This window comes from Schistocerca americana, chromosome 5 (genome assembly GCF_021461395.2).
Source record: "Schistocerca americana isolate TAMUIC-IGC-003095 chromosome 5, iqSchAmer2.1, whole genome shotgun sequence".
Classification (NCBI taxonomy): domain Eukaryota; kingdom Metazoa; phylum Arthropoda; class Insecta; order Orthoptera; family Acrididae; genus Schistocerca; species Schistocerca americana.
Genome location: NC_060123.1, coordinates 443,165,813 through 443,178,945, shown reverse-complemented (window position 1 = coordinate 443,178,945; position 13,133 = coordinate 443,165,813). Strand labels below are relative to the sequence as shown.

The 13,133-nt window shown below is 41.9% G+C and overlaps 1 protein-coding gene across 1 annotated transcript in view; it reads right to left on the bottom strand.

The window, feature by feature from the left end:
- Positions 1 to 13,133, bottom strand: part of LOC124616762 (ribosomal L1 domain-containing protein 1-like) — a 59,133-nt gene that overhangs the window by 24,917 nt on the left and 21,083 nt on the right. Inside the window, exon 4 of the mRNA XM_047145146.1 lies at positions 5,661 to 5,808. Coding sequence (XP_047001102.1) covers positions 5,661 to 5,808 — 148 coding nt within the window. The remainder of the gene's footprint in view (positions 1 to 5,660; positions 5,809 to 13,133) is intronic.

The following is a 13,133-nucleotide window of genomic DNA, read 5'->3' as shown; positions in this document are numbered from 1 at the left end:
TGCCTGGATGGCCTCATGCACGGACAGAATGTCCTACACCTGATTCTTCTACAGGGAGATAAATCATGTGGCAAGGTAATGAGGGTAGATATGGCATAAGGATTATCCAGGATATTTCACAGATTTGGTGGAATACCATTTTGGGGGGAGGTGAGAAGGATGTTCTTCATTTCATGACATGATGAAAGGTTGCCAAATCCCTGGTATACAATACAGTTAAGTTGTTTCGGTCCAGATTGAGACTGATTAATGAGAAGGCTGCAGGGTGCTCTTTTTGTGTGGGGTTGTTAGTTGAAGAATGAGCAGTATACATAGAATGAAATCTGTTTGTGAACTAGGTTCAAAGGTGGGTGTCATCTGCAGGTGGCTAAAATGTATGAAAGAGACTTTTTAGTGGGGAAGTGATAGCAGCTACAAAAGTACAGGTGCTGTTGACAGATGGTGGGTTTCATATGGACAGAGGTTTTTACAGGACCATCTGTTTGGAGACACATTGGTCAGGGTCCAGAAAGCTGTCACAATGGCCTGAAGTGGAGCAGGTGAAGTGAATTGAGAGAAGTTGTTAAAGCCGCGAAAGAAAGAATATATGGCCTTGGCTGTGAGTCCCCATCATAAAGACGTCATCACCAATGAACTTGGACCAGACAAAATATCTTGGATAGCATGGTCATGCAATTGACTGTTTGTACAGCTTTCTCTTAAAGGAGGAGATGCATGTATAATGATTTATCAGTCGTATACCTTATATCATGGTACAGAATTGATCCAAGAGTGGTTTCTGTGCGCAGCTGCAGCAACAAGGACACTGTCGGTGTGTATGGTGGAAAAAGTAAACATATCACTAATTATGGAAAGATCTGACAACAACAAGGGCACCTTCCAGCTACTGAATATATACATGCCTATAGTTCTGGCTATCAACAGCGAAAACACTATCTCATCACATGAGCCATTAGGCAACATAAGTCCAGTCTTGATCAGTATCTTTTCAACTGCACCAGCTACAATTTATCACCTTGCTCAGATCATTACACTGTATAGATTGGACTTGGATTCTGTAACTCTTCTAGATATTATGGAATCTGTGTATTGATGTCTTCTTTTGGAATATGGTTCACACGGATACAAGTGATGTGCTCCATTCTGGACTTGTATTGCAATAGCATTTGTACATCACATTCAGCCCATCAATAAATTTTATTGTGACTTCGGAAAAGTATATATAAGAAAGAAATGTTGGGTATTGAGGCAGTAGGACGTTGCTGATGTGGAGTTTGGTAGCAGTAAGGACGTGAGTCTACAGTAACATCTACATCTATATCTACATGTAGATGTAGATGATAGTGTATAGGGAGGTGGCATAGCCAGTGACATACAGGGATCATTGTGGGAATGGGGTGGGGTTATAGAGATGATGGGGGACTGATTTGTGTCACTTATATCGGAAACTGGGCTGCGGGTAATGGGCTGAACGTGTTGATCAACTACAGCTAAGACTCTTTCTTTGAAAGCCCAATAACTACTTGCAATGGTATGCCCAGGGTGGTTAGGTTTGAGAATTTTAAGCAGTACGTAGGAGGTGAGTGTGCAGGTGGCAGATGGAGTGATTTTGTTAACATGCTTGTTGACTGCTCGATGCTGCAACTATATGGTGAGTCATTACCTGTACTGGTCCTACTACTTGTACAGATTTGGTAGGCTTAACAAGAAAGGAATTGTAGTTAATACCGTGTTTAGGAGCTGTTCAAAACTTTACAAACATTCATAAAGAAGACTGAACAAAATAATTTATGTTAGCTACTGCACTGGAATATCAGTGGAGAACTGTATCTATTAACCCATGAAGGGTCCTCTTCTAAAGGAGTTAAATGGCAAATAAAAGTTTTGTGAAATACATGTGGAGAATACAGAAATTACTACACAGAAGAAGATAACAGTATTCCCCAATGCAAATTCACAGCTGAAGCAATAACTGAACTACTGTTGCTATACTAAATTAAGGCAGGGAGAGTATGACTAAGAAATTGTGTGGGTGGAGGTTGGGAGGGGGGTAAGGAAGAGATGGAGAGACTTACAAAAGTTTGTGCACACACAGTGTTTGTTTTAACTACAGACAGCTACATATCTCAAAAACGGCACACCACATGAAACAAAGTTCTAGGTGAAAAATTAATGTTATCAAAGAGGATATCTGTCTGTGCAACAACTGGGCATGTCCTAATCATTTCTCCTGCTTGGACAGAGACAAATTTGTAGTTTCAAATGGGAAACTCCCCATTTTTGTTGCACATTTGGAACCACACCAAAATATATATATGGTTTACAGGAACCAGTTTTCCATTCATGGAAGATGGCAGTTTGATCGACAAATATCATGTGTGCCTCTTTTGCAATGAAGAACCAATGCATTTAAAGTTGCAAATTTGATTGTACAGTACAATATGGTTAGCCATTTCAGTATCTGGTTAGAAACTACATGTAATATGATCCAGAAACAACAATGTGAATGTAATAGTTTTCTGTTACCACCAGGATGCTTGATGTCGTGATTCCCCTTGCCTCTCACTATTGGGGTGCTTTATTTCAGAGAATCCTCTTGCCTCTCGCCATTGGGGCGCTTGACTTTGGCAAGTCCCCCCCTTGCCTGTCATCATGAGGGAGCTTGATTTTGGAGAGTCCCCTCAAATGTCACCATCAGGATGACTGATTTTGATGTGTCCTTCTGTACAAGCCCTGCAACTCTCGCACCAGTTACAGCACCATCTACCACGAACAGAAAAAATTGTTTCAAATAAACCCGAGGTATTTTTTGGCGTAGAATCCAAATATGCAATAAAAATGGGGTTTCCCATTCGAAAATACAAAGCTGATTCCGTCCACGCAGGGTGGGTGGTTAGGAGGTGGTCAGTTCTAGCACAAACAGAGGTTGCCTTTACTAATAAACTTTTTTTTTTTTCATGATGTGTCATTTTTCAGATATTTAGCTGTCTCAAGGTAAAACAAGAACCCTATGTATATGATAAGGGAAATTCTGGCAGAACGCAAATCATTTAGGATTAAAGGAGACCATTCAGTAGATAGTAGAAGTATTGAATCATTGGCAGGCAAACAAAAAAAGAATGAAAACTTTGCTAGCTTTCAGATGACTCCTTTAATGAGTTGGAGTATACATGTTAAAGGATTTTTCCAAAAGCCATCAAAATTTTCATTCTTTTTTGTGTGCCTGTCGACAACATTTCTATTATTCAGCAAGTGGTCTTCTTTACTCCTCAATGATTTACACTGAAATAGATAGAATGCCATTCACCACACAGGGGTGGTGCTGAGAGCCTGTGCCTATTTAAAATACGTTTAAAGATCAGATAACTTTCAACTCTACCACTTCACCATTTGCACGCAGTGGAGAGAATAATTTCTGACCTGACTACTTGACAGAAGCCAAGACGTGGGGAAGTTTTCAAGTACTTGCTGTCTATTTCTGTTCTTCTAAATGGAACTTTAAAGTTGAGAGTCCATGGAGCACAAAAGTCAGCCCTCCTACTTGCAAAAATCCATTTGTAACAGCTGTTACTGTAGTCGAACAAAAATGATACGTGAAGTTGTAATTCTAACAGTGACTCATCACAGTGCCCTCTCTTCTCTTTGTGTGCGTACTGTGAAGCACGACATTTGAATGTGATCTGAACTTCAAAGCTGCTTTATATCCAAATGGTACATTTCCGGACATGGGCTCCTTATCAAAACCTTATCAGCTAAGGCCCCTCAACAAACCTAAGAAGCCTATAATATGAATTCTGAAACATCCTGCATACTCCAGCCATTAGTATTGCAAAACTGACTATTATCCTAAATTTAAATGGAACAACTGCAACTTCATGCTCTCAATATATTTATTGACCACTGCCTATTTCAAAAGTAAATATCATCTGTATAATGTTACATGCAAAATACGAATTGAGTGCTAGTGTGAGAGAATATGGAAGTGATTTGGAAAATAATCTTGGTAAACTTCACTTTATGTTATATAGTGGAATCTTGTTACTACATTCCTGATTACCACATTTTCCCAAACATAACATCCATATTTGGACGTCTCAGTCGCAATTACACTAAACACATATTAAACCAACACATTTGTGCATTCTCCATCCCCACTTCGCACCTTCAAATTTGGTGGTATCTGTACTGTTTGGCTGCTACAACTTTTGCCATTGAGAGTTAAGAGAGTGAAATGAATAGGACGTTTGCGGCTGTGTGGGGCAGAAATATGCAGGGAGACATTACTATTCAGTGCCAGTAACTTTGCAAGTCATACAGATCATTTGCTGTGGTAGAAATTATGCCTGGAAGTAACTTGTATAGACTGGCAGCACTTCCAATGACTTCCGTCTTCTAGAGCAGCTAAACAAAGGGAATAGCACGTAATTCAGTCGATAGTCTCCTTTAATCGTGTTTAGCATTTGATTGATTGATTTATTTATTTTTTACTCCATGACTTTGTGTGTTGAATGGTGTACTAGCTTGTAATGGAAAAAAAGACAATGAGACGGTTTACAAATGAAGGAAAATGGAACATTATTCTGGAAGTCGACAAAAATTCACACATGAAGCGTGCTGATATTGCACAAAAACTGAACATTCCTCTATCAACATTAAATACGACAGTGAGCAAATGAAAAATAGTTAAAGTAGCATTTTTGTAAGGAGGAAATGGCAATTAACAACAAGTGTGCAATAGGTTTCGAGAATTGAAACGTGTGCTACTAAATTGGATAAAGCAAGCTCATGAAACAGACATTCCAACTGATGGTACAGTGGTACATGCTAAAGCAATAGACTTGGCACAAAAGTTGTGACACGCAGATTTCACGGCATGCAATGGTTGAATTAAAAGGTTCAAGAACAGACATAATTTAGCGCATAAATGTTTCGGAGTGAGTCTGGAAGCATGAGCATTGACACTGTGCAGTTGTGGAAAAACTTTCCATCAATCATAGAAAAGTACAGTCCCAACGATGTTTTTAATGCAGATGAAACAGGCTTATTTTTTCACCTTCGGCCTGCCACCCTAAGAATTCCAGGTATGAGGAGGAAGACGATGCCATTAGAAGCACATGATAAATTAATGTTGTGCAGGGAGGAGGGGAGGCTATATCTCAGCTGAGATATATTAGCCATAAGCAGTAATTTAACCACCGTTTTTAAACATCGATAATTTATACAAAATAGTATTCATATAATTAACACAAAATTTCAATACTGGGTTAATAACACAGAATTCCCTGAGATCTTATAAATTCGTTAAATTCTTTGAGATTACCACGTTTTCCCAGGTGAAATGTAATTCCCTGAGAGTTTCAAGTTTTCCAGAAGAATCGCCTTGCTGCCACTGATAACTATTCACACAACAATTTGTGTGTTCACAAAAAACAGTAAGTGCACAAATTCACATACTATCCTTCCTGTAGCAGAACAACAGCATAATTACCACCTGCTACATTATGCATTTACATTTGGAGAAGATACAAATTTATACTCATATCATACTGCTGCAATCGAGAATTCAGCATTTATGCTGGAAAAATAAGATCTACTATGCTACTGAAGATATTACTTCAGTATTTAAGCTAATACTACTACTCAATAACCTAACTTGTTACCTGAGTAATTTGTTTCACTCCATGCTGGTCAAGAAGTTCGCGGTAATGTGCTACTGTAGGTTCATGATCAATTCTCGGACCTTTCTTCAAGTCTGGCACAAAAAGACAAATATCCGATGTCTCTGTCACTAATGGGTGTGGCAGTGAGCTGCAACAAAAGTAGAACACTGGATAATTTCACATCCACACAGTGTTTTTAAAATCTTATTCAATATGAACAATCCAGTTTACCTATTACGGTGTCTGGTAAGTCCCCTTAACATAAGTCAGTCACAATTGTGACAGGCAGCAATCTCCCAAAAACCAGCTTATAATATAATATTAACTGTTATTACATCTATAATACGGATACAGAAATATATATTAAATAATTGGCAGGAAATGGAAATGCGAAGAAAGAAAAGACATAGCTTCATTAACTTTCAGAGTATGGGGTTTCTCCTCCTGGCAGAACAGAGGAAAAGATAGAAAGAAAATATCCCATGTCAAAGAAGACACACTGGATAGTGTGAGAGGGCATACTATAGTGGATGAGATTTGAACAAATGATAACTTTTACATTATAATGTTTTCAAAATCTCATCCAATATCAATGCTCCATTTTCCCTCCCACGCTGTATGGTAAGTCACCTTAACATGGGTCAGTCACCACTGTGACAGGCAGCAGTCTCTCTCTAAAGTCCGTTTATAAATTTTAACAAAGAGTCATGGCTGAGTAACTACCAGTTTAAATACATGAGCTGTTAAATTACAACAAGTCAAGAAATGTTTACTCTTCCTTCATTTGTAGAAAAGCGTAAAGGTTTGACTGAAATGGACTCAGTGAGGGAAAGGTTCAGCAAGATCATGGATCAAAGGCGAGAGAAAAGAATGCGTAAAGGAAATATACTATGAAATGCTAGCAAGAAATGGCCAGTTCTGGAGGTCCTTTCAAACACATAATCATGTCACTATGAAAAACATTTCACCTGATTTGACAAACATCTCCACTCTGTCTGTGTCAATCTCACATATGCTGTGGATCCTCCAACTTGCTTGCAACATTTATTCCTTTCTGTTGATTGTTTGGTTGGTTCATTACTGTGGGGTATAAAGGGAGCAAAACTAAAGGCTCATAAGTCCCTTCTTTCTCATGCAAACAAATCTCAAGGTAAAACTATTCTCAAAAGGAGTTGGGCAATGTAAAAGGGCATAAGACTAATGGGGAACCACACTGAAAGAGAAAATGAAAGAAGTAAACCAAAAGGGGAAAATGTACACAAAAAGGAAAAGTAGAGGAAGGTATTAAAATCATATAGCAGGTGGCCTGGGCTGGCTGATCACAAGAATAAAAAAAGGATGAGCCAGCCACTCTGCAACACACTAAAATCTCCAGCCTAAAAGACAAGGCAACCTGAACACATATAGGGAAAAGACCACACCAAGGCAAACAAAACATGAAGGAAGAGTGACAAACAGGTAAAATGGAGGGAAGGTGGAGGCCTGGGAGAGAAGGCCAGATGCCCACCCCTAGATTGTATGAGAGGAGCCCCTTCACGAATAACAGGTAAAACTAAATCAGTCATTGAGGCACTGTTACCCAACACCGTAGGTAGGTTGCTACGAAGGTTAAAAGTCCGCTGCAGAGCAACTAAAACTGGGCAGTCCAACAAGATGTGGACGACAGTCGTATGGGAGCCACAGCGACACTGAGGGGGGTCCTCGCAACGAAGGAGGTGACCATGTGTTAGCCAAGGACGACCGATGCGGAACCGGCAAAGAGCAACAGAGTCCTGCGAGCAACTCGCAAGGATGACTGCCACACATACATTGACTCATTGATAATACAGACCTATTATTGCGAGGATATGTAAGGGACCAATTTTTGGCCACGAGACAGTCCACGACTGAGTTTCAGATGAGAAATTTGTGTTGGTTAGAACAACAATGCATCATCTCAACAGAGAAAGATGTGTTACACCAATAGGCCGTGTGTTAAACCAATGACAGTGTCTGCTGCATACGTACCTGATTATTCCGAAAGAACTGTGAATTATTTGGTTATGTTTTTACTGCTTGTTGATGTTTAACAGGACACTATTGTAGCAGTATGTGGATGTTCGCCTGCTATCTATTAATGAGGCTTATGGGAAGTTAGAACAACAGTGCACTGACCAAATAACTGTGTATTATCGGGGGTTGTGGAAAGTGAAAATAAAAGACTGTGAAGTGCAACTGTGCATCTGTCGGCTACATCATTTAAAGTAGACAGTAGACACCCCCTAGTTTTTCAGCCAGTACGTCAACACCGAGGACAACAAAAGATCAATGAAGAAACAAAGCAGGCGAGTGTCATCACATTGTGGGTTACTAATCACCATAACATGCTACCACCTCATGGCGGAAATGGCAAAGAACTGAAGTTAAACATTTACTAAACTACATTACAAACAATTAAATATATTGTGTTCTGCATTTTTTTTAAAAAGCTTAGTGTTAAAACAACTATAAAAGTATGTATTGTGTATTATAAACAGTCACGGCTTTAGAAGTAAGAAACAATTGTTAAGGAAATTCCCGCATATTAATCTGACAAGGGGACCCTCCATACTGTAAAGCACGGATTTTGATGCGCTTCAAATATGTTGTAGAGGCACTTACCCTGAGTACCTGGGTATCCGGTTTTTTTGCGACGGGCGTTGGTTTTCGAGAAAATCGATTATGAAGTTCATTGCGGGCTTTGTATACCTGTAACATTACATATAGTTCGAGCACTTAAGCATAGCGCAGAAGTTCACGGCTACCGCGCTGGAAGTACCGTGTTCGAATCCTGCTTGTGTACTTTTTTTTTTCAAAATTGACCAAATTTTTCAATTTTAATTCAAAGAATATCACCATACAATGTAAGGAGTGTGAAATTATAAAGATATATCAGTTATTAATTTTTTTCTGTCATACACTATTACAAAATCTTATTTTTCATCGTCCACATTGCTTGATGTGCCAGAACAATATTGTGGGTGATACTTATCAAAGAGACAACCGAAGCACTAATTTTCACAGCACCACACGCACTTTATAAAAGCAACCATCTTTCAGGTGCACTGTTTCTTCGTGAGCAATACCGGGACACACAATTCATTTGCATTCAAAAATCCCTCTCTTTCATCTGCTAATTTCGATGTGAACCCTGCGTATCTAATCATGCTCTCCAAAATTAGGTGCGCTGATGTAGGATTAGCGAATGTAATTTTATCGAATCTTCCCAAGAAGTGATCTCTCTATTGTCTTTCATCAAGTCAGGAGCATTCTGAATAATTTTCATGAAGATTTTCACCTGTCGGTAAAAACAAACATCGCAGGGCTGGCAACAAGGAGTGCACTTCGGTGGGACCACTTTTAGGGTGCCGGTGCTAGTTTTCCTTTCATCAGTGAATATAGCATAAATTTGAATAGGTTTGCCCTCCCCACAAATCGACAATGTATAAAAAAAATTTCTGTCCCACGTATGGAAGAAATACAGAATGCAAAAATTCTTCGTACCCCAGTTTTGAGAACTTCCTGGGTTTCGTGCAGGACATGACTACATTTCTGTATTTCCCAATTAATTCGTCTACTCGTTTTTGAACATTAGGACCAAATTTTCCAGGCGCTTCTTGCATACATAAAAAAAATATGGGAGCAGGATTCGAAAACTGTACCTCCAGTGCGGTATCCGTGAACCTTTACCGCTGCGCTACGCTACGCTGACTGCCTCGGAATGTGTGTGTTGTGACTCACCGATCATTCAAAGTGTTGCCGCGCAATTACGCGCATCCTCTACAAGAGACGCTGTCTGCCAGCCATGCAGCAGCCACGCCACCTAAGCGGCCAGCCAACCAGCGACCGCTAGACGTGGACTCAGTGCTCATTCGAATGTGACCGTGTTCACATGTCTTGCTTGTCAACTTGCTCAGTGACTTATATGTGTTGTGTCGTTTTGAAATATATGTGTTCAACTTGACGTTATAACAATTGGCAACGAGGTAGTGGATTTTTCCTTTTCATCGTTGACCCACAGGTTTCCATGGCTACTGTCGAGCAACTATTGCAAGGTCTCATAGAACAGCAAACGCTTCTAACATCGGGGATTTGCGATTCCGTCACGGCATCAAATGCGGGCCGTTTCTCATCATTGTCTATACCTCCCTTTCCTCCTTACGACGAGACGGCGGAAGACTGGTCTGATTACGAAAAACGTCTTCGGCAGCATTTGGCATTTCATGTCACGGATGAACAAACATGTAAGTCTCTGTTCCTTTCATGGATTTTACCTCAAATGTATCGGTTGTTGTCGCAATTGGCTCCTTTGAAAGATCCTGCATCTTTGTCCTTTGCTGAAATGTGCTCACTTCTGTCTGTCTAGTTTCAAAAGCAAACACATGTAGTAGCCTCTCGTGTTGCCTTTTATTGTTGTCAAAAACAACCGCAACAATCCTATCGCGCTTGGGCTGCTGCACTTCACGGCCTCAGTCGAAAGTATCAATTTGTTACTGACATTCACAAAGAATCCTATGCCGATTCCATGGTACGGGATGCTATTATCCGGTCGGCGCCCAACAAAGAAGTTAGGCAACGTGCCCTTCAATTGACAAATCCGACTCTAGATGAAGTCCTATCCATCGTGCAGTCTTTTGAAATTTCTCGCGCCGCTGGGGCGCAAATAGAGGCGTGGGATAACGTCGGGGAAATATACCCTCTGTGCGCTGTTGACGACGCGTGCGGTGCGTCCCCGCCGGCCGACGTGGCCGCAGTACACTCCCACGATCAGCCTCGGCCTAACCGTAAACAACCCTCTCAGAAACTGCAGAAAAACCCCCGGCAACTTTCTTCATGTCTGCGGTGTTTTACAAAACATTCACAGGAGGATTGTCCCCAACGTTGGGTCGTGTGTCACAATTTCAAAAAGAAGGGTCATGTGTCTGCCGTTTGCAAATCTGACCGCATACATGATGTTCATGACCGTGACGCTGATTCTGCTTCTGTGTTGTCTGTCAATTGCACTTCTTCCCTTTCAGGAAAGTTATTCCTCACTGTCCAAATACTTGGTCAAGATGTTCGCATTGCAGGTGGATACCGGTTCTGCTGCCACTATCATCAATTCTCAGACGTATCTTCAGTTGGGTTCTCCAATCCTGTCACCTGTCACTCGGCAATTACGGACGTACAATAAACAGAAGATTTCTCCCTTGGGGCAATTTAATGCTGAGGTATCTTACAAATCCGTCGTTCGCACTTTTCCCATATTTGTGGTCGACCAGAGTAACACAGAGAATCTTTTTGGTTTTGATGCCTTTTGCGTTTTTGGGTTTTCCATAGATGACTCGCTCAATTGAATTCTTTGTCGACGACATTTTCGTCCCTTTTTTTCTCCTGGGTTAGGACATGCAAACGACTTTGAAGCTCATATCACGCTCAAACCCACTGCTCGGCCATAGTTTTTTCGGGCTTGGCCCATTCCTGTGGCCCTTTGTGATCGGGTAAAACGGGAGCTGGATGGTCTCACTACTTCAGGGGTCTTGTTTCCTGTCACTTCCAGTGAGTGGTCCTCTCTTGTCATTGTCGTTGCTAAGCCCAATGGTGATATTCGTCTCTGTGGCGATTTTAAAGCCACTGTAAATGCGCAATGCCTCATCGACACTTACCCTATGCCCCGACCTGAAGAATTGTTCACTAAACTTGCGGGAGGCCAGTATTTTTCTAAAATCAACATGTCAGAAGCTCTTATCATCAACTTCCTCTCGACGCTGCTTCCCGGCAATTTCTGGTCCTTAACACGCCTTTCCGCCTCTATAAATACCAACGATTGCCATTCGGGGTTCCCAGAGCCCCTGCTCTCTTTCAGCGATTCTTGGAACAATTATTGCTCCCTGTCCCTGGGTGCATAAATTACATGGACGACATTGTTGTCACTGGCTCCACCACTGAAGAACATCTTCAGAATCTCCGCACACTTTTTCGTGTCTTACAGACTGCCGGTCTTAAGCGTAATCTTCAGAAATCACAATTTTTTCAGGCATCTATCACGTACTTGGGGTTTCAACTCTCTCGGGATGGTATTCGTGAGCTTCAGCAAACTGTCGCTGCAATCGATGCCCTTCCTCGCCCTACATCTGTTAAGGAACTGCAGGCCTTCTTGGGGAAAATAGCATACTATCAGAAGTTTTTACCGTCTGCTGCTTCAGTGGCTCAGCTGTTGCATCGCTTGTTGCATAAAAACGTGCCTTTTCACTGGTCCGCGTCATGCGATGTGGCTTTCCAGAAATTGAAGATTATGATGAAACAGTCCCCGTGCCTGGCTACTTATCGGCCTGGCCAACATCTTGTTCTTGCCACGGACACCCCTCAATACGGGGTCGGTGCAGTCCTTGCGCACCGTTTTTCTGAAGGCTCTGAACAACCCATTGCTTATGCCTCCAAAACGCTCACAGATGCCCAACAAAAGTATTCTCAAATTGAAAAAGAAGCTTTGGCCATTATTTATGCTCTTCATATGTTTGGTGTTTTTCTCTATGGATCCAAATTTCATCTTGTTACGGATCACAAACCACTTGTTTCCTTGTTTCATCCATCAACGTCACTTCCCGGCAAGGCTGCACACCACCTGCAGCGTTGGGCTCTTTACTTGTCTCATTTCAATTATGAGATTTATTTCTGGCCGACGGATCAACATACGAACGCTGATGCACTGTCTCGCCTTCCCATGGGTCCTGATCTGGCATTCGATAGGGACGAACTTTGGTGTTTCCACCTGGATGTTGCCGAGCAGCGGGTTGTGGACGGATTCCCCATCACCGGGCACAGGCTGGCGGCTGCTACAGGTTCTGATCCTACCCTTTCCCGGGTTTTACACTGTATTCAGAAGGGTTGGCCAGATCGTCCGTCCACTAAGACTTCTGATCCGTTGCGGAACTACTACGCTTTGCCCTACCGCCTCACGGCTAGGGATGGTGTTATCCTCCTTTCCACCAACAATGCTTCGCCGCGTTTTGTGGTACCTGAATCTTTGCATGCTTCACTCTTGCGCCTCCTTCACCAAGGGCACTGGGGTGTCTCTCGCACAAAATTTCTGGGATGCCGTCATATGTACTGGCCTGGCATCGACTCTGAAATAGCACACATGGTCGCTGCCTGAGGCCCTTATGCGTCACAGGCCGCTGCCCCAAAGTCATCTTTGTCACCGTGGCCTTCACCTGAGACACCCTGGGAGCACATTCATGCTGACTTCGTGGGACCTTTTTCAGGTACTTGGCTCCTCGTAATTGACGCCTACTCTAACTTTCCTTTCATTGTCCGTTGCACAACGCCTACCACCGCGGCAACCACAAGTACTCTCGCTCGCATTTTTTCTTTGGAAGGCCTTCCCTCTACTCTTGTTACTGATAACGGTCCGCAATTTGCCTCTTCCAAATTTGCGGATTTTTGTGCTCCACGGCGTTATGCATGTCACGGCCC